At 44.4% G+C, this 19535-nt stretch overlaps 1 protein-coding gene across 11 annotated transcripts in view; it reads left to right on the top strand.

The window, feature by feature from the left end:
• The window catches only part of TRIO (trio Rho guanine nucleotide exchange factor), a 372523-nt gene that overhangs the window by 328869 nt on the left and 24119 nt on the right, over positions 1–19535 (top strand). For 9 of the 11 annotated variants that reach the window (XM_004274483.3, XM_049708367.1, XM_033436572.2 and 6 more), the window contains exons 35-41: positions 2073–2365; positions 3749–3919; positions 6468–6563; positions 12814–12962; positions 14084–14150; positions 15721–15824; positions 17337–17406. In XM_004274483.3, the coding sequence (XP_004274531.2) occupies positions 2073–2365; positions 3749–3919; positions 6468–6563; positions 12814–12962; positions 14084–14150; positions 15721–15824; positions 17337–17406 (950 nt within the window). Of the gene's footprint in view, positions 1–2072; positions 2366–3748; positions 3920–5437; positions 6344–6467; positions 6564–12813; positions 12963–14083; positions 14151–15720; positions 15825–17336; positions 17407–19535 lie in introns of those variants that run through there. The other 2 variants (XM_049708366.1, XM_049708370.1) reach the window with 2 other exon arrangements.

Genomic DNA, 19535 nt, shown 5'->3' with positions numbered 1-19535 from the left:
AGGACTGGAATTAACTGCCTTGCTTTGTAACTGCAGCAGGTAATGGTCTCCAGTGCCGCAGAGGTAAATACAGCTAATACAGGCAGCTGAATAACATCATCTTTTTAAAGGTTAATTTTAATTTTCAAGACTTAACGAGATTTAAGAAAATAACAAGCATATAGTGAATGATCTCGCTCCTTCCATTTCCTACAGTGAAGCGGTTTATTCCATTTTGCCGTGGGAGGAGTCCTCCGGAGTCCAGTGCTCGGGACAGGGCCAAGAAGTGTCCCAGGTCACTGGTCTTCTGTTTGTAAAGTAACGTCTCACGTAATTCCACAGATCTGTTGAGTGTCAGCTGTTACCTAAGTGTGTTTATATCTCCTTTTTTCTCCTGAAAAATTAACAACTCAGGGTCAACTATATTTAATTTTTCAAATCCAGTGAGAAGATTCATTTGGATATATTTTCAAGTAACATTTTGGTTACTTGAGGAAGGTTTCTCCTACTCACATTTCTTTTTAAAATGTGTTGTTGTTCTGTTAAGTGTTACTGGTATTTTCTCCAACACGTGAAGTAACTTTGCTGAGGCTGAGAGCAGAGGCTGCAGATGCCTGTGTAGTTCCAGAGAACGGCTGGGAAACAAGGGGCCGTGAGCCGGATTTCCCAGTGAACCAGCCAGCTTTACCCTTCCGCACTGAACTTTCTAGAAGGGTGCCGTTTGTCACAATGCCTGACCAGCTCACGTCTATACCGATTTATACACCCACGCACGTATACATACATACAAGTATACCTTGTTTTATAGCAGTTTGTTTTTCTGTACTTCACAGATGCTGCATTTTTAACTAATTGAAGGTTTGTGGCAGCTCTGCATCGAGCAAGTCTGTTGGAGCCATTTTTCCAATAGCGTTTGCTCGCTTTTGTCTCTGTGTCACATTTTGTTGAGTCTTGCAAGTTTTCAAACCCTCCACCAGCAAAAAGATTACAGCTCGCTGCAGGTTCAGATGATGGTTAGCATTTTTTAACAATAAAGTATTTTTTAATTAAAGTATGTACATTTTTTTAGACAATGCTATCGGACACTGAATAGACTACAGTAAGTGGAAACGTAACTTTTATATGCCCTAGGAAACCAAAAACTCTATGACTCACTGTATTGCGTTATTGGCTTTACGGCAGTGGTCTGGAACTGAACCCACGACGTCCCCAAGGTGTGCCTGTACTCGTGTGTGTTTATTTATTTATTTTTTAAAACATTTTATTTTTTAATTTATTTATTTTTGGCTGCATTAGGTCTTTGTTGCTGTGCGTGGGTTTTCTCTAGTTGCGGCGAGCAGGGGCTACTCTTCGTTGCAGTGCGTGGGCTCTAGGCACACGGGCTTCAGTAGTTGTGACTCTTGGGCTCTAGAGTGCAGGCTCAGTAGTTGTGGCTCGTGGGCTCAGTAGTTGTGGCTCGTAGCCTCTAGAGCACAGGCTCAGTAGTTGTGGCGCACAGGCTCAGCTGCTCCACGGCATGTGGGATCTTCCCAGACCAGGGCTCGAACCCATGTCCCCTGCATTGGCAGGCGGATTCTTAACCACTGCGCCGCCAAGGAAGCCCATGTTTATTTATTGAGTGGTACTTCTATTCATGGGAGTGAGTGAAACTGTATATTTATCCACCAGGATTAGTTTTTAACTTCCTTTAAATTCTTCTTTAAGCCATTCTTTCTTGGTTCTTGTCTGTCAAGGAGATGGGTGAAAATAATTCAAACAGTGTGTCCTCCAATGTCTGTGATATTTTAAGTGACAGTGACATTTTGAGCCTGTGCGATAATGATGCTGGTCTCCAGGACTGGTGACTTGGGGGGTTTTGGAGGGGGCAATACACCTGGAGAAAAATCACCTCTAGCAAAGCTCAAGTTGGGGAGCCATTTGATGGGTGAGCATGCGGACATTCCCCCCAGGGCAGAACCACCAGACACCGCTCCCGGTGGCCCCTGAACTTGGTGTTCACCTGGGTGGTGACGCTGCTCGTCGGCACAGCGGCACCAACCGGGACTCTGGGGGCTGCCAGTCACACTTGTTTGTTTCTCGCTCTTGCCCCGCAGACTCGCTGTCCGTCTCCAGCAACGATGCCAGCCCGCCTGCCTCCGTGGCCTCCCTCCAGCCCCACATGATGGGGGCGCAGAGCTCCCCGGGCCCCAAGCGCCCAGGCAACACGCTGCGCAAGTGGCTGACGAGCCCGGTGCGGCGGCTGAGCAGCGGCAAGGCTGACGGGCACGTGAAGAAGCTGGCCCACAAGCACAAGAAGAGCAGGGAGGTCCGCAAGAGTGCCGACGCCGGCTCGCAGAAGGACTCGGACGACAGCGCGGCCACCCCGCAGGACGAGACGGTGGAAGAGGTCAGGGCCTCCGGCATCTCTCTCCGGGTCGTGGGAACAGCGAATACACTCGTCTGGTGGTTTTCCCTAAGTTCTGGAAAGGACCAGGGTCAGAGCCCCGCTCCGTTCCTCTAGCAGCATCTAGAGTCAGGGACCCACGCGTGGCCTCGGATCAAGAAATCGGAGGACCGTGGGCAACCCCGCCTGCTTCAGGAGAATGTGGTGCCCAGCCACCGTAGCCCCCTCTCACCTCCATCACAGGCAAAGCCAGGGGTGCCTCCCGGGAGGCAAAAGATTTACGTGGCCCCTGAGGTTAGCACTCAACCACGGGGGCAGCATTTTGCAAGGAAAGCACCAGTTTTAGACTTGGAAGGACTAAGGGAATGTTTGCATCCTCCAGTTACCTCCACCACCACCCCTGCCCCCGTACTCATACATATTCATGCTTATGTCTTGTCCTGAGTAGAAAGCACACAGTTAATATACTTTGCTAACCCAGCAGTAAACACTGGATTATTCCCATGTCATCGAAGATAAATGTATGTAGGTCAGCCAGGAATTATGTTTAATTTCCCCTTTTTTGGAGGAGGTGGGAGCTTAAAATTATACTGCAAGGAACCGAATTCCTTTATGGTCCCCAAGATGAACCTTCAGCAGTGTGGTGTCAGTGAGGGGCCCTCAGAGTTTGTAACTTGGACCCCTATCCCCCAGTTCCCTCACAGGCTCAAAAAAAGGCAGAGAGAGAGAGAGAGAAGACAGGATTTGTGTCGTTCAGTTTATTTTGCAGATGCGGGGTTTCTGCTGCTTTTTGCCCGGGCGTGTTTTCGCCGTCGGTTTTCACGGGAGCGTAGGGTTCATTTACGTCCTCATCTCTCTGTTTTATATACTGTGTCCCCGTGATAGACATGAAAAACTGAAAATTTTTTCTAAAAGTAAGAGTAGGGGGAAATTAATAGGATACTTAACTCAGATTCTTAAAGTACACCTTGAATTGTATTTTTCTTTATGTCCTCCTGACGTCAGTGAGTTTATTTGAGCAAAGTAACAAAAAGTGAAGTATGAGACTAGAGAAACTAAGGGTTACGGTTCCGATTTTTGAACCTTCTTTTTAAATTGGCTTCTGGAAGATCAGATGTGTTCAGAGCGTAACGGTTAACGTTGGCAGTCCCTTCCCAAGACACTGTCAGTGGCCCTTCCCTCGTCCAAGTTGGCAAGCGAGGGAGCTGGGTTGCTGGAGGGAGTGGAAGCTCCCGCCAGGGTTGGAAGGAGCTTGGCCTTGATTTCTGCTCTCAGTTTTGATCCCGGCTGTGCTTTTCCAGTTAACCCCTGAGGGCTCAGTTTCTGTGAACTGACATTGGACAGTCAGGGCCGGGTTCCAATGGGCGAATGTCGGTCTGGTTTCAGAGAGGCCGGAACGAGGGCCTGAGCAGCGGCACGCTCTCCAAATCCTCGTCCTCGGGCATGCAGAGCTGCGGAGAGGAAGAAGGGGAGGAGGGGGCTGACGCCGTGCCCCTGCCCCCACCCATGGCCATCCAGCAGCACAGCCTGCTGCAGCCGGATTCACAGGACGACAAGGTAAGGGGGGCCCATGCCCACACCGAGCCTCGCCAGGAGAGGGCCTGGCGGTTGCCTGCCGCTGTGCCCCGGCCTCCTTGCAGGACATAGAGAGCGACCCGGGCTGTGAAAAGGCACCTGGAAGATGCCTTTCACCCCAAAAATATAGATAGCAAAGGCCATTTAGACTAAGCTGTAGGAACCCACGCAGTCTCTCGTACACGTGTGCTTGTATAAATACGTTCGGTGCATTTTTAATGGATGCTTTCGTAATTGCTACTTTTCAAGTCATTTTAATTTTTCTCACTGTACTAACCAGGGTCCCTGAGAGGGCAGAGAAGTCGCACGCCACCTGCGTGCTTGCGTCCTAAACGCACACGAGCCCATCTGGTTCTCTCTGTTAGGTGTCTGCACACAGGTGTGGTTTTCAGATGGGATGGTATTGCTGTCCAGTTCCTTTTACCAGCATGGCAAACATCTGGGTCAAACCGGAGTTTGTCAAAGTGCAGGAATCAGTTCGAAACCATGAATTTCCTCTTTGGATGTATGCAGAGGCTTCAAGCCAAGTAAATCTTATTTTTTGTTTTCTGGGTTTTTTTGAGTTCTTACATTATCTAAAATTACTCTGTACAGCCCTAAAATATGAAGAAGGAAACCTGGTAACTGTGGCTTATACATCCTCTCAATTTCTGGCCCATCCTGCTTCTCCAAATTGGCAGGTGTTGAAAACCATCCTATGGAGTCATTACTGGTGCTTTTTTTTTGGCAGAAACTAAGGTTTCTGAATAAAACAGATGTTTTCGTCAGTTTTCTCCCTTCTTCCCCTTTTTCCTTCCCTGACTTCCCTCAGTGCTAACACAGTCACTCGCTGGATGGGCCCGTGCGTGATGACCCGGGGTCGCCCTGGCTCAGTGATCGACGGCCGTGAGGCCAAAGGCCGATCACGCATTAACCCTAACCCGAGGCGCCTTCTCTGTAGAACTCCTCTTCTCCCTCCCGCTCCGGGGCCCTCAGTGCACAGCAGGGGCGCAGTGGGCTTGGCAGAAGGAGGGAGCTTGGGTTCGAGTCTGGGGTTTGGAGGGCATCTGAGGTACAGACCCCGTGCCATGGGCGGGGGCGGGGCGGTGGGCAGGGTGGCCTGAGATGGGAGAGAAGCTCGCGCCCCACTGCCCAGAGCAGACCCGCCAGGAAGCCAGGCTCTGACAGCTCCTGGGTTATTTTGTGGCGTTCTAAGCCATAGCTCTTTAAAAGCAGAAAACTGGAATTGTGTAAATGTGGAGGTTAGCCGAAAGTGAGGTGCCAGGCCTGGCTGACTTACTCACCAAATAAGAGGGTCTTTTTCTCCACTGAAAGAGTGGATTGCACTATATTCTTCTGTTTGCCAAAGTCATTTATCAGTTATTGTGTTGCCTCTTTGGGTATTACCCACAGAAATTCTTCCTTTACAAAAGTCTATAGTGATGTTCCCGGAGAGTATATTATCTTGTGACTAATGTTTTGTTTTGTTCTGTTTTCTCTTTTCGTAAACTTTCACTGCAGCATTATGTTGATTTGTGTTCCGTGTCTGTTTTGGCTCAGTTTCCTTACCTCTCCATTTGAATTTTTTCCTTGTTTTCTTCACCTCATCTTCCAGATTTCATTAGACCAAGCCAACATTTGTTTTGCCAAGTGCATATCTGGATCCGCATTGTAACAGCCTCGTTGTAAACGTATAAATCCGTATCTGTCTGCTGTGAGACATGCATCGTTAGGACAGCTAGCCGTGTGTCACATGCATCTCTGCTGTCCTTAATATGAAGCAAGGTTCATATTACACCCCTCTTCTAGTTTCCAGTAAATTAACGGTGCAAGTAATCTGCAAACACAGCGTGTTTGCTAATTACTGAAACTCGAACTCAGTAGCCCCTCCCCCAGATTCCTTACCTGTCCACCCCGCACACCCCGACTCTAGCCGTAAATGGCATCTGATAGCTTGTGAGGCCACAGATCTCCTGTCCTCTGCACTAATCACTGGGGAAGTGGATGGCACAGAAAATGGTGAGCTTGTCCCCCTCTTCCCTGTCTGGCCAGTACTCCCGGTTCCTTTCCTTTTCTTGTTTCTTTCTTTTAACCCCATCCACAAAGTAAAGCCATTTTTAGTATCCAGTTTTGTTTCCCGATTTTTTAAAGGGTTCACTCATTAGCCCTTAAGCCTTTCACTCTTCCGTTGATCAGATTCTCTGCCTTTTCCTCCTTAGCCAGTAGCCTAGCCAGCAGTTGCAAAAGTTAGAATTTTCCCGTGCCCAGTCACCTCTTTGAAAAACATTCTGATGGTACATGACTGCTGATTAGAAACAGACTTTGTCTGCTTTCCACATGTATCCCAGACAGGTCTTATTTAGTATTTCATGTCAGAATATTGTAAATTTTAAAAGATGACTTTAAATAAATGCAAACAAAGACAAACTTGTGGTCTTTTTGTCTGGAATTACTTTTGAAAGGAGATTGAGCTTGCAGGAGAATTCTGTCTGCCCAGTGACTAACACGAGGCATTTCCCTCCCCCTCTCTTTTTCTCAACTTCCTCCATAGGCCTCTTCTCGGTTATTAGTCCGCCCCACCAGCTCCGAAACGCCGAGCGCAGCCGAGCTTGTCAGTGCGATCGAGGAACTCGTGAAAAGCAAGATGGTAAGGCTCCCCAGAGACTCAGGCTGAGGTCTGGAAGCTGCTCCAGGGTGCTACTTGTAGGTGGGCGGGCCCTCGTCCAGGTGTGGCTCTGGTCTGCAGGACAGAGTTCGGGAAGCCCAGGCCCACCCTCAGGTTCAGTAATTGGCTTGAAGGACTTACAGAACTTAGAGAAGCCGCAGATGCGGTTCATTGCTGTGAAAAGACACAGGTGAAGATCAGCCAGGGAAGGGGTGCAGGAGCAGATCCAGGAGGGTCAGGTTCAAGCTGCCATTGTCCTCTCCCAGTGGAGACTCTCCCCACCTCGCACAGTGTGTGATGATATGTGCAGGGTGTCACCAGCCAGGACACCCCCCGCCCCGCCGAGCCTTGGTGTTCAGAGTTTTTATTTGGGCTCAGTCACATACACGAGGGTGAGCTAACATGGCTCACCCTTGTCCCCTGCCTCTCCAGGGATTAAGACAGGACGTGGACCAAAGCCCTCACCCAAAGTCACACTGTTAGCATAGACTGTCTGTCTTAGCCCCCAAACCCCAGGTAAACAGAGACTTCATCAGGCAGGACATTCCACAGGCTTAGAGGGACCTCCCAGGAGCCAAGGTCAGTCCTTTCCTGCACCCACATTGTCTGCGGTGCTGGCACCGTCATAGCCAGTGTGGTCAACTCCAGTCTTGTCCGAAGCTGTGCACAGGGTCATTGGACTCCCAGGCACCACTGGGAGTCTCTCTCTCTGTCTCTGAGATCTTTCACTTGGGTTTGCAGTGTATGAGAGAGAAGGGTTTGCATTGCTGTATAAGGGCTTTATTCTTTTTGTGACCTCTCTGTTGCCACTTGGTCAACATGGATTCATTTAATAAAAGCCCCAAATCAAATGTTGATTTTTTGAAGTTAGACAGGTTTGCATTGTTTCTAACTAATTCAAATCAATAAACTTCTGTGTTTCTTTAGTTTTCCTGTGAAATAGAAAACCCAGTAATGGTAACAACATTTTAGACTAGTATATCCTGCTACCCTACAACATCTTTTAAAAGTCACACCTCCTAAAGTAAAAGCGCTCGGCCTCTCCCACATTCCATTCTCCATAAGAGTTTGATGTGTTTCCCTCCAGACAGTTTCTTTGTATATACTCCCCACAGCAGCCCTACGAGGTAGGCATGTACTATCATATTCTCATTTTACAGATGAGAAAACTGAGGCACACAGAATGCTTAAAAAGTTGACCAGCTGCTAAGGGGCAGAGATAGAAATCTACTATAATTTATTTAAATAAATTCATAATAATATATATCAATTGTTTTCACTTTTCACTATTATAAACATAAACATCCATTGTTCATTTATATGTGTGATTAAACACGTAGGGTAAATTTCCAGCACTGGAATTGCTAGATCAAAGGGTATACAGTTGATCCTTAAACAACGTGGGTTTGAATTTCGTGGGTTCACTTACATGCAGATTTTTTTCAATAGTGAATACTCTAGTACAACACAGTCTGCCTGAATTGAATCCACAGAATCAGAACCACAGATACCGAGGAACCACGTGTACAGAGAGTCAGCATCCCAACCCCTGCATTGTTCAAGAGTTAACTGTACTTCTTTAAAGTTAGGAATTTATCTTCCAAAGCCAGTATTAACTAGGTACCATGTATATAACTCCAGTTTCTTCTCCCACCCACCCCTAAGCAGCTTCTAATGAGGCTGGTTGACTAGGTCAAATGGGGAATTGTATCCAAAATTCAGACTGACAGGTATTGCCCTGCCGTAGCTGGAATTCTCCCTGCTTGGTGTTCTGTGCTGTGATCTGAGAAGGACGCAGTGGGCTTTGAGCTTAGACAAGACATTAGGCAGGAGGGCTGCTAGGACTTGGTAAATAAGTCAAGAACTTGACTCCACTGGTCAAAAATTTGGGATCATGTCAGTAGGAACTGAGCTAAACCACATCCTGGCTATCTTTTTGAGAGACAAGTTGATTAATGGTCTAAAAAGATGCTTAAATCATATCTAATGAGTTTTCAAGCATTCTTAAACATCCTTAAACATTTTCAAAACAGCCGTTTATACACATCAGTTATATGATCATTAAAATCATTTTTGTCTAGTAATTTAAGTAGTTTTCCCAAGGAATGTTGTGAGACAACACTTTGTCAACCTGCTCGTCATTATTCTGCAAGTATCTGAATGGATTACATTGTAAGTGGGCTGAGATTCATGTGTAATTAATTCAGATGGACTTCAGATGGAGAGGAGATCTATGGCTGGTCTCTCAGCTCTTACTGCTTTACTCCCCCTTTTAAGTTCTGAATAATTAAACTTTATCCATTGAAACTGACTTATTTCTACTTACTTGTGTCTCTTCTGAAGTTAACGGGCATAAAGCTGTTGGCAGAGTGGAAAGGGCGTAGGTTTTGGAATCAGATAGGTGTGGGTTCAGACTCTCCTACTGACCGCTTCCGCCTCTCTGAGCCCATCTCTCAGCTGGAAACAGGGGATGGTAAACCGACTGCTGTTTGTTAAGCTCCCAGCCGGGTTCCCTCCACCTGGGCGCTCACTCGTGCCTCCCCTCCCCGTTGCAGAACCATATTTAGGCTTTTTATGGTGAGCGCATCTCTTCTTCATTCTACATGGAATGTAATCTAAATTCTGCCCTCTTTTCAGGGGAAACAACTCTCCCTTGGTTTCTGGTCACTAATCCTCAAACAGGAAGTACTTTTTGTCACTAAAACCTCTAGTGAACCATTTTAATATCCTTCACCCTGTCATGCTCCCCATGACTCTGAGTTACTCCTGCGTATTTCACCGTGTGCTGTGGCTCCTTGGTCTTCCTGTTCGTTTTCCTGAGGGCCGTCTCTTAGGCTCTCATGACTTCGTGATCGGATTTGAATGCTGAACCATTATCCCACCAAAGCTGTGTGTGCAGTGGACTGGGAAGGCGAGGGGAGAAGGTGTCCTGCTGTCGTGCGGTGTGTGTTCAGGGAACTGACTCTCCTCGCCCTGAACCTGCGGATTCCGTCTGAAAAGGAGAAACCGCCCTGCACACCTTTCCTTGGAATTCGCCTCTCTCTCCACCTCCACGTTCCTGATCAGTATTGGAAGGTGTGGGCAATGGTGGCTGACAGCTGCAGGGACTGAATTTGACTTTGGAGTTTTCTTCTCTTTGTTGATCTGAATATAAAGGGAGATACAAGAAAGAATGAAAATCAATGAAATAAACATGTAGCTCAAGATATTAGAAGAACAACAAAATTTTCTTTAAAAAAGCAGAAGGAATGAATTCACAGAGATAAAAGCAGAAATGAATGAGTTGGAAAACAGAAAAATAGAGTAAGAAATAAAACCCAAAATTTGTTCTTTCAAAACATATGGACTTCAGGTAACCTTCCAAAGAAAACAGCCCAAATTCACAAAAGAAGAAATTACAAAGGAAAGATAAACTGAGGGAATTGAAACAATCATGACATGTTACTTTGTTCAACGCTTTGAAAGCAAATTTGAAAACCTGGATGAAATGGGCAGTTTCTTAAGAAAATCAGTTTACCAAAACTAACCTCAGAAGAGCTAGGTCTGCACAGGTAGTCTCTCTTCATTTAAGAAACAGGGAAAGTTGACAAGAACCTACCCACAAAAACCCACCCAACCCAGAAGGTTCCACAGATAATTCATCCGAACATGTAAAGTCCCAGTAATTCCAGCTCTGGGGCAGCTTTGAGCCTTTCCACTCACGCACAGTTGGTGGGAGAGCCGCTGGGTGGCCAGGAGTGGATGGCACAAGCGTGACTGCAGCCTTGGGGTGCGCCTGCACCCTCCCTGGCCACCCACCGGGGTCCACACCAGCATGTCCAGGAGAGGCAGCGGAAGGAGCCTGGATGCCACTGGGGCAGGTCCAGACGGGGCCTCTCCGCCCACTCCTCTGCGTGAGCGGCCATCTGGAACCTTTCTTGTCTCTCTCTTTGCTCACCGTTCAAGTGACCGTAATTAAAGCTAACGAGCTTCAGCTGTTTCCTTGCACATCTGGGCAGGAGACAGCCGCTGCTCCCTCCCTCGTCCTCCAGCCTCCAGTCTCCTGAGTCTCCTGTCCAAGGCCTCCAGGACCCACGCGCATGGACCAGGCCCTGCTGCTACCACGAAATGTGTGCTTCCACTAGAGGTCAAGAGCTATTTATTTAAAAATAAGAATGCTACTTTCCCATCAAGCCCCGTTCCTTAACTTTTTCATAACTAAGAGCAGGAGTTGGTGTGTTTGTACAGCTCCATGGGTTTGAACAAGATTGCAGGAACAGACTTGGTGTTCTCAAAGCTGTGCTCAGTGATGGCGCCAGCTTCAGCCTGTTACTCTTAGGGGGGAAATAGGACAAGCATTAGAGGTTTTAATATGGTAGGAAATATTAAGTGTTCTTGTAGTTTGTATTGGGCTTTTGTTTGAAGAGAAGTAAATCACATTTTCCCCGTTAAGTTGCTGAAATACCTTTTGGTCATCTCTGCCCAGCCAGGGTGCTTTTGAAAAATTTAAAAGAACTATCACCTATTTGCAAATGATGTGACTGACGAAGGATTAATCTCCAAAATACACAAACAGCTCATGCAGCTCAATATCAAAAAAAAAAACAACAATCAAAAAATGAGCAGAAGACCTAAATAAACGTTTCTCCAAAGAAAACATACAGATGGCCAACAGGCACGTGAAAAGATGCTCAACATCGCTTATTATCAGAGAATGCAAATCAAAACTACAATGAGGTGTCACCTCACACTGGTCAGAATAGCCATCATCAGAGGGTGTGGAGAAAAAGGGAATCCTCCTACACTGTTGGTGGGAATGTAAATTGGTACAGCCAGTATGGAGAACAGTGTGGAGGTTCCTTCAAAAACTAAAAGTAGAGCTACCGTATGATCCAGCAATCCCACTCCTGGGCATATACCCAGAAAAGATGAAAACTCTAATTCGAAAAGATACACACACCACAACATTCACTGCAGCTCTATTTACAATAGCCAAGACATGGAAGCAACCTAAATATCCATCGGCAGATGAATGGATAAAGAAGATGTGGTATATATACACAATGGAGTATTACTCAGACATTAAAAAAAAAGAATGAAATAATGCCATTTGCAGCAACATGGACGCAGCTAGAGCTTATCATACTAAGTGAAGTAAGTCAGAGAAAGACAAATATGATACCACTTATATATGGAATCTTGAAAAATTATACAAATGAACTTATTTACAAAACAAATAGACTCAGACATAGAAAACAAACTTACTGTTACCAAAGGGGAAAGGTAGGGGGGAGGGGTAAATGAGGAGTTTGGGATTAACAGGAACATACTTCTATATCTAAAATAGATAAACAGCAAGGACCTACTGTGTGGCACAGGCAACTATTCAATATCTTGTAATGACTTATAAGGGAAAAGAATCTGAAAAAAAACATATAGCTGAATCACTTTGCTGGATACCTGAAACTAACATGACATTGTAAATCAAATGTATTTCATTTTTTTAAAAAAGGCACTATCACCTATACCCCTGGTAGTTTTGTGAATTCAGGTTAAGAGAGAAAATTAATAGGTACCAATTAGAAAGGAACCAGTTGCTGATCATTATAACACTAACCCAGGGAGAAAAGTCACCAATATTCAACTCACAGATTTATTGATCACCAAAAAAGTTGTGTTCAAGATTGGCATGGCAACCACTTACTAAGGAAGAAGAAAGTTGCGAGTGTCAGAGATAGAGATTACTTTTAGCTGCGTGATCTCTGTGCACTGAAGTATGAGTCTGTTTAATTAAAACAGGTTTGCTAACGTTGCTGCATGGTCCACCAGCCAGGAATGTGGGCAGTGTGTCTGGGTACACCGACCTGAACGAGGCGACTGCACACACTTCTGAAATGGTCATGCTTTCATGTGACAGGAATATAACTGGAAAGAAAATGGCTAGATTTGAAATGGGTACAGTCTGTGGTATTGTTTCCAATTATTTGGTAACCAGGAACAGAATATATGAACGGATATGAATTCACCATTCTTTTCATTCTAACTCTCCTCTTTTGTGCAGCCCCTCTTACTCAGTTTCAGAATTAATGCTGGGGGTTTTGTTGCTAAATACGATGTGATTTCACACACATAGACTCTACAGTGTTGTAATCAGGCCTTCTGTATTTTCTGACGTATGAGATTTTCTGGTCCTAATTTCAGCCTCACGCGCTGTGTAGGCAGGAGGCCTGACGGGCGATCTGGTTTCTTCTAGGCGCTGGAGGATCGTCCCAGCTCACTCCTCGTGGACCAGGGAGACAGTAGCAGCCCCTCCTTCAACCCTTCAGACAACTCCCTTCTGTCCTCCTCCTCGCCCATTGATGAGATGGAAGAGAGGAAATCCAGCTCTTTAAAGAGACGGCAGTAAGAAATGTTCTCATTGTCATTGTTTGGTGGCTACCCTCCTGGCTTTGTCACCTACGAAGCTGTGGCTGGGATTCATCTCTGAGTCACACGAGGAGGAGACCCAGGGTCTCTTGCCGAGCGATTGTACGTTTGTTTGCAAACGTACAGAACCTCAAGAGGGTGCAGTAAGCCATAGCTGCAGCTTTTATTGTTCTATTTGTATATTATACTTTATTTATAAATAAGAATGATACAAGAATATTTTTTGTCACTTCTGGTGAGAAACAGCCGTACTTTCTATTATATACATAGTTGTGAAGAAAAAAGAAGATAACATAAAATTAAATGCAGTCCCCAAAGCTTGAAACATACCTTAGTGGTAGAGCTTTTCAGTTTCAGTTAAAAAGTCTTGAAGAATATCACAGAAGGTTTAAAATTGCATTTGGAGAACAGGAAAAAACTTAACCAGCTGCATGAGTACAGAGACTTGGTTTTATTGAGTGCTGTATCCCAGCACCTAGAGTGGCATCGGGTGCATAGGAGGTGCCTGGCCAGTGTTGGCTGAATGAATGAATGAACAAACCAACCAACCAACCAACGAACCTTTTTAGGTCAACTGAGGTTGTTTGCTGTAACCGATCAAGGAATTGTCTTCTATTATCTGAGTGGCCTTAAACGGTTACTGAACCTTACGAAAAGAAATACTTCTGAATGATGTGATCAGACCCAAGGCTTTAAACATCTGAGTTAAATTTCTTTTGTATGTCCAGCGAAGCTTAAAATGACTTTATCATGAAAACACAAACAAGCCAAAGCCCTACTTCCTACATCTTGCCTTTATAACAAAGTTATGTCTGTCCTGCTTTCGGTCCTCATACATGTGATCAGAATCCGGTGCTGTGAATTCCCGGAATGCGAGGTGTCTTGTGACCTCTGCAGCACCCGTGGGTCACCCACATGAACCTGTAAGTGACTGGAGACACACAGGAATTGGAGATCCAGTTGTGCAAGTTTGAGAGGTCACTTCCTAGCAGCCCCTGCAGAATCTGACCTGACGAAAGCAAAAGGGCGGATGAATTCATTCAGAAAATTCCTTGGATTGTGGGTGGTAAACGCTGTTTTTTCTGTCTTTTTTTCAGCTACGTTTTGCAAGAATTAGTGGAGACAGAACGTGACTATGTGCGGGACCTCGGCTGTGTGGTGGAGGTGTGTGTTTCAGAGATGTAATAACCTGTATCGATCCGCCCTGAGGGTTGCCACAGGGGGTGTTGTACAGGACAGTTGAAAGCTGATACCTTCTCAAAAGCTTTAAAAATATTTTTGACTAAAACAAAACACAATAACAACAACCAACAAAATATTTCTGAAAAGTAAAATTTAGCCAATTATCTCAACAATTGGTATTCACTTTTTAAAGGCTTCTTTTTTGCATGGTGCCTCTTGACATAGTCTCTTCTTTTTATAATTAAGTTTGTAAATATTATCTCCAGCCTTTGAATTTCTTATATGGAAATCTGGCCTTTAATTATTTTACAAGAGTGGGTATCACCACAGAAATGAGGACATCATTGGTTGAAAAGTCAATGTGACCAGCTATGGATTCAGTTACATCCTGAATCACCTGGGTTCAGAGCTTGGTCTGTGGCTACCGCCCTAGGCCATTTGCACAGAACGAATATGTCACCACTTTCACTGACCAGAAGTTGATACGCACTTTGTACCCATAGCAAAACCACTGCCTTTCATACTAAATCAAGGGCTCTCTCTAGGCTTGTCCCTGCCATTAACTTTAGGGCATAATCATATTAATAAACTCAACTTATCAAACAGCTATTTTTATAATATAAAACTTTATCACTTATTCTTTCAACTTTGCAAATATGTACAGGGCAATACTTTTTGGATGTACATTCCATTAAAAGTAATGGCTATTACAGTTAATTGCGTAACATAAAGGATTAAACATGCTTGACATGTCTGTAATCATTACTAACAGTAACTTGAAAACTTCAGAGCTTCTTGTACAGGCTGAATCACATTCAAGTTATATAGAAGTTTTAAACCACATTTTAGCAACATAGTTAATCAACTGTTATTAAAAATCAGTTTGTGAAAAGTATGTTGTTAAATCTGTGTTTAACAAATTATGTAAATAATCCAAAAAGAAAAGAAAATCTGTTTATATCAGATCAGTACCAAGAACAGAGGAAATATGCTTCTGGCCAAGTATTTAATCTTTACAAGCTGACAAGATGATTTGTTTTATGAAACCATTTACATTTATTTAAACTTTCCAATTCCTCAGAAGAGTTTTGATCTTTGAATGCTAAATAGTTTAGGGAGAAAATCATGTCAATGAATGTAACTGTATTTCAAGGGCCAGTTAAGGACACATTTCACAAAGGGTTGGGTTTTTTTCTGTTTGTTTTGTTTTGTTTTTGCGGTATGCGGGCCTCTCACTGTTGTGGCCTCTCCCATTGCGGAGCACAGGCTCCGGATGCGCAGGCTCAGCGGCCATGGCTCATGGGCCCAGCTGCTCCGCGGCATGTGGGATCTTCCCGGACCAGGGCATGAACCCGCGTCCCCTGCATCGGGAGGCGGGCTCTCAACCACTGCGCCACCAGGGAAGCCCCACAAAGGATTTTTGTTCTTACATAGTTAGTTTACAAGACAGTGCGTATGTCTTTTTTATCCTTTGTGGCTCTCAATCAGTAAACCATTACTTGATTCAACCATGTTCAATGACATAATCTTATCTTTAAATATTTAATTTTAGGGCTACATGGCACTTATGAAAGAAGATGGCGTTCCGGATGACATGAAAGGCAAAGACAAGATTGTGTTTGGCAACATCCATCAGATTTACGACTGGCACAGAGAGTACGTAAAATGCATACCATGCTCGTTGGTGGACAGTCTGTCATCACCCGCTAAACTGCATCACGCCAAGCGAACGAGAAAGGATATTTGTTGATTCATTTCATTTCCTTACCTATGTGGCCCCATGGAGGTAGCTGGTGTAAAGGAAATATTGGTGTTCCGAGGCCTTTGCTGGTTGCATTTCACAGCACGAGGAAGTCTCTTACCTTCTTTGTGTGGACCCATCCAGGTTGCCCGTGTTGGGAAGGCTGGAAGCCCGGGCACCGAGCCTGACTGCCTGGGTTCACAGCATGGTCCTGAGCCCGAGCCCTTTGCTTCCCCTCTCTTTGCCTCCATCCTTTCCTCTGCACAACGTGGGTCACGGTGTTACCCTCCTCATGGGACTTTTGTGAAGAGTGACTGAGTTAATACATGTAAAGCACTTAGAATAACATCTGCATAGAGTGAGACTCGGTGAGCGTTTCTAATTAGAATTGCAGCCACCTCTTTAATAAATCCAAATTACTGTTAGAGAGTTTTTTCAAGTCAGCTTTAATGGGAAAGTAGACATGATTGCCCATGAAAATCAAATTTGATCCCAGTACCTTGCCACACCTGTCCTAATCTACAGTGAAACCTATTTTAAAAAAGGATATTCGGTGCTGTTACCTAGTCATCTGCTCCCAAGGCTGGTTTTAAGCTGTGACAGGGAAGGGGAAACAGCACAAGGCTCCTGGGACGACCAGACAGAGAAATTGCTCCCGGCAATGTGGTGTCTGCCGTGGTGTGCGCAGAACTAGGGGATATTGAATCCTCAAGTGCAACACAGTTCAATGTAGCATTTATTGGTGTACTGGTTTGCAGGTTAGTAAAATACCAGATAAAAATATCAACATATGGAAGTGATGATTAAGGTGGGCATACATCTTACCAACTACTGTGGCCCAGAAGAAGTGAAGAGTGGTTGTCCCCAGCTGCTTTGTTTCTGTGCATACCTAATTCTGATCTTAGTGGAAGCTAATATGTGTCACCTAGAAGTTGATTTTGATAATATTTGAGAAAACTTTATAAAGCCAGCCCAGGTAACATTCAGTATTTTGTATCTGTTATTATCCAATTTGAGCCTCCTAAAAATTACCATGGAAAGAATATGAAACTCACAGGTATGAGGACCAAGTTTTTAGAAAGAAAAATGACCAATTGCTTTGAAACATTTATTTTTTACCCCATATTCAGATGGGATATTACTGTTTGTGTCACTTAAAAACAAAGTGAGACAAAAAGGTTGATTATGCAGAGGAAGGGAAGTTTGCCAGTCGAGGGATGTCTCACTCTGCCTTGCCTTGTAAACCTGTGTCTCTTTCTGTTTTCTGTCCTAACAGAATGTTTTCAGTGTGTATTGTATTTGTTAAGCATATACTTTACACTTCCCAATTGTTTTTGTCAAAACAGAATATTTTGAAAATATAAATCTCAATCTAAAATTAGCAGGCCAAGTTGGAAATGGTTCTAATATTTCTCCTTTCGTTTCAGCTTTTTTTTAGGAGAGTTGGAGAAGTGCCTTGAAGATCCAGAAAAACTAGGATCCCTTTTTGTTAAACATGTAAGTACAATAGCATTATTTACATTCCGTTCTGTATTGTCATATTTAGTAATTGGCTTGTCAGATTAAAGGTGAACTCATGTGTGGGTTACAAAAGTACTTACGTTAAGAATAAAATCAGACTGTACGGTGTCGGCGAGTTGGACTCAAAATCCCCCGTTGCTTCTACACGTGAATGAGCAGCTTTCCCAGTCACCTGGCCCCAGTTGGCTGTTCAGTTCACAAACAGTACAGGATGGTCAGAAGGGGACCAGAGCCAGACCAGAAGGAGGAACATTTGGGGATGTCTGTAGGCAAACAAGTGTCTGGTGCAGGTGGTGATGTATCGAGACGTGCAGTGGGTTTAATATAATAACCAAATTTTTGTGTGTATCTAAAAGAAGCATGTTAACAGTGAAAGTTTGGGGGTTTTTCTAGGAAAAAATACTATATTTTCAAAAAATTAGTGACCAGGATTTTTGTATTTTTGCAAATCTCCTTAATGTCTGGCTTAATAGAAGACAGATGCATTTTTATATCAGTTTCTGTATTGAACCTATTGTAGTGTGTTTTTTAGTTAAAATTTATGAAGAAAATCCATCCTCACAGATATTTGGATGGAAAGGGATGAGTGTTTTAATAGCCTTTTCTGATAAGTATAGATAATTTTCTTAGATACTACATCAAAACTCAACAAGTGAGAATTTCTTAAAGGTTAGTCGCAACATGGAATCTGAAACCCATTGGTGAACTTCTCTCTTGCTGTTGCACTAGAAGCCATTGAACTGTCTCACACTTAAAGGCTCTTTTACCCCTGCACCAGCTTGTGACATCCTGCATTGTAAATTCTGGTTCACTGATTCAGACAGATCTTCCAGATGTTGAAACATTTCAATAAACAGTATCAAGAATTATCAGATTTGTTCATTGAGTATTGTCAATGTTCTTTAAGTATTTAAGTATTGTCTTTAAGTATCGTCAAGTTCCAGGTAGCAGATCCATGTTTTCCAAAAGTGTAATTGTTTGCTTGACAGCTCAAGTTTTCATCATTAATAGACATTGCAGGTTGTTTGCCTTGAAATGACAGGCTTATTTTATTCATATTCAGGAAACTGCCTACCAGATACCCACGTGTAAATAATTATAGTTTGTGTCCATCATTCTTTCAAGTAAAAATGGTCCATGAAAACAAGCAGTCGGTTCAGCTCATGGCTCAGCCACACGAGGGCTTTTCCTTGACTACTGTAGCACATGGCACAAGTGTCACAAGGATCTGCATTTTGTCACAGGAACGTTAAAAAGATGTATAGTCCATGGTTGAGGGTTTTTTTTGGTATTTATTTATGTATGTGTGTATGTATGTATGTATGGCTGCGTTGGGTCCTTGTTGCTGCGTACGGGCTTTCTCTAGTTGTGGTGAGCAGGGCTACTCTTCGTTGCAGTGCGTGGGCTTCTCATTGCGGTGGCTTCTCTTGTTGCGGAGCACAGGCTGTAGGTGCTCAGGCTTCAGTAGTTGTGGCACGTGGGCTCGGTAGCTGTGGCTCGCGGGCTCTAGAGCGCAGGCTCAGTAGTTGTGGCACACGGGCTTAGTTGCTCCGCAGCATGTGGGATCTTCCCGGACCAGGGCTCGAACCTGTGTCCTCTGCGTTGGCAGGTGGATTCTTAACCACTGCACCACCAGAGAAGTCCCCATGGCTGAGTTTTAATACAACGAATTTTTATCACTTCATCAAGGACATCCTTAGGTGAAACTGGCATGTGTAGCGGTGAAAGATATTTGCTAAGATGCCAGCAGTTTCTCCCACCACTGGTTTTGCACATCACTACAAATGGTAGCGCAACAGAAAGGGCAGATGACAGCTTAGTATTGTTTGGAAAATAGTTTTGATCTAATGGGTCCCCGAAAGGCCTCAGGGACCCCAGGGGTGTGCACACCACACTTTGAGGAGCAGGGCATTAAGGGATGGCTCGCTGCCTTCAGTATTTGAGACTAAAGTGGTTTTTCTAACCTCCTGAAAAGAGCCAGGCTTTCTGGGACCACTGGCAAGGTTTGAAGAGGGGGAGAATGATTCTTCGTTTAACATTAAGAACTGTGTCCTTTCACTGCCTCTCGTATTTGCTGGATGAAGTATGGGGTTTTAAGAAACGTT

Source organism: Orcinus orca, chromosome 3 (assembly GCF_937001465.1).
Source record: "Orcinus orca chromosome 3, mOrcOrc1.1, whole genome shotgun sequence".
NCBI lineage: Eukaryota > Metazoa > Chordata > Mammalia > Artiodactyla > Delphinidae > Orcinus > Orcinus orca.
Note: the sequence above shows the minus strand (reverse complement) of the source record. Positions and strands in the feature narration are given on the sequence as shown.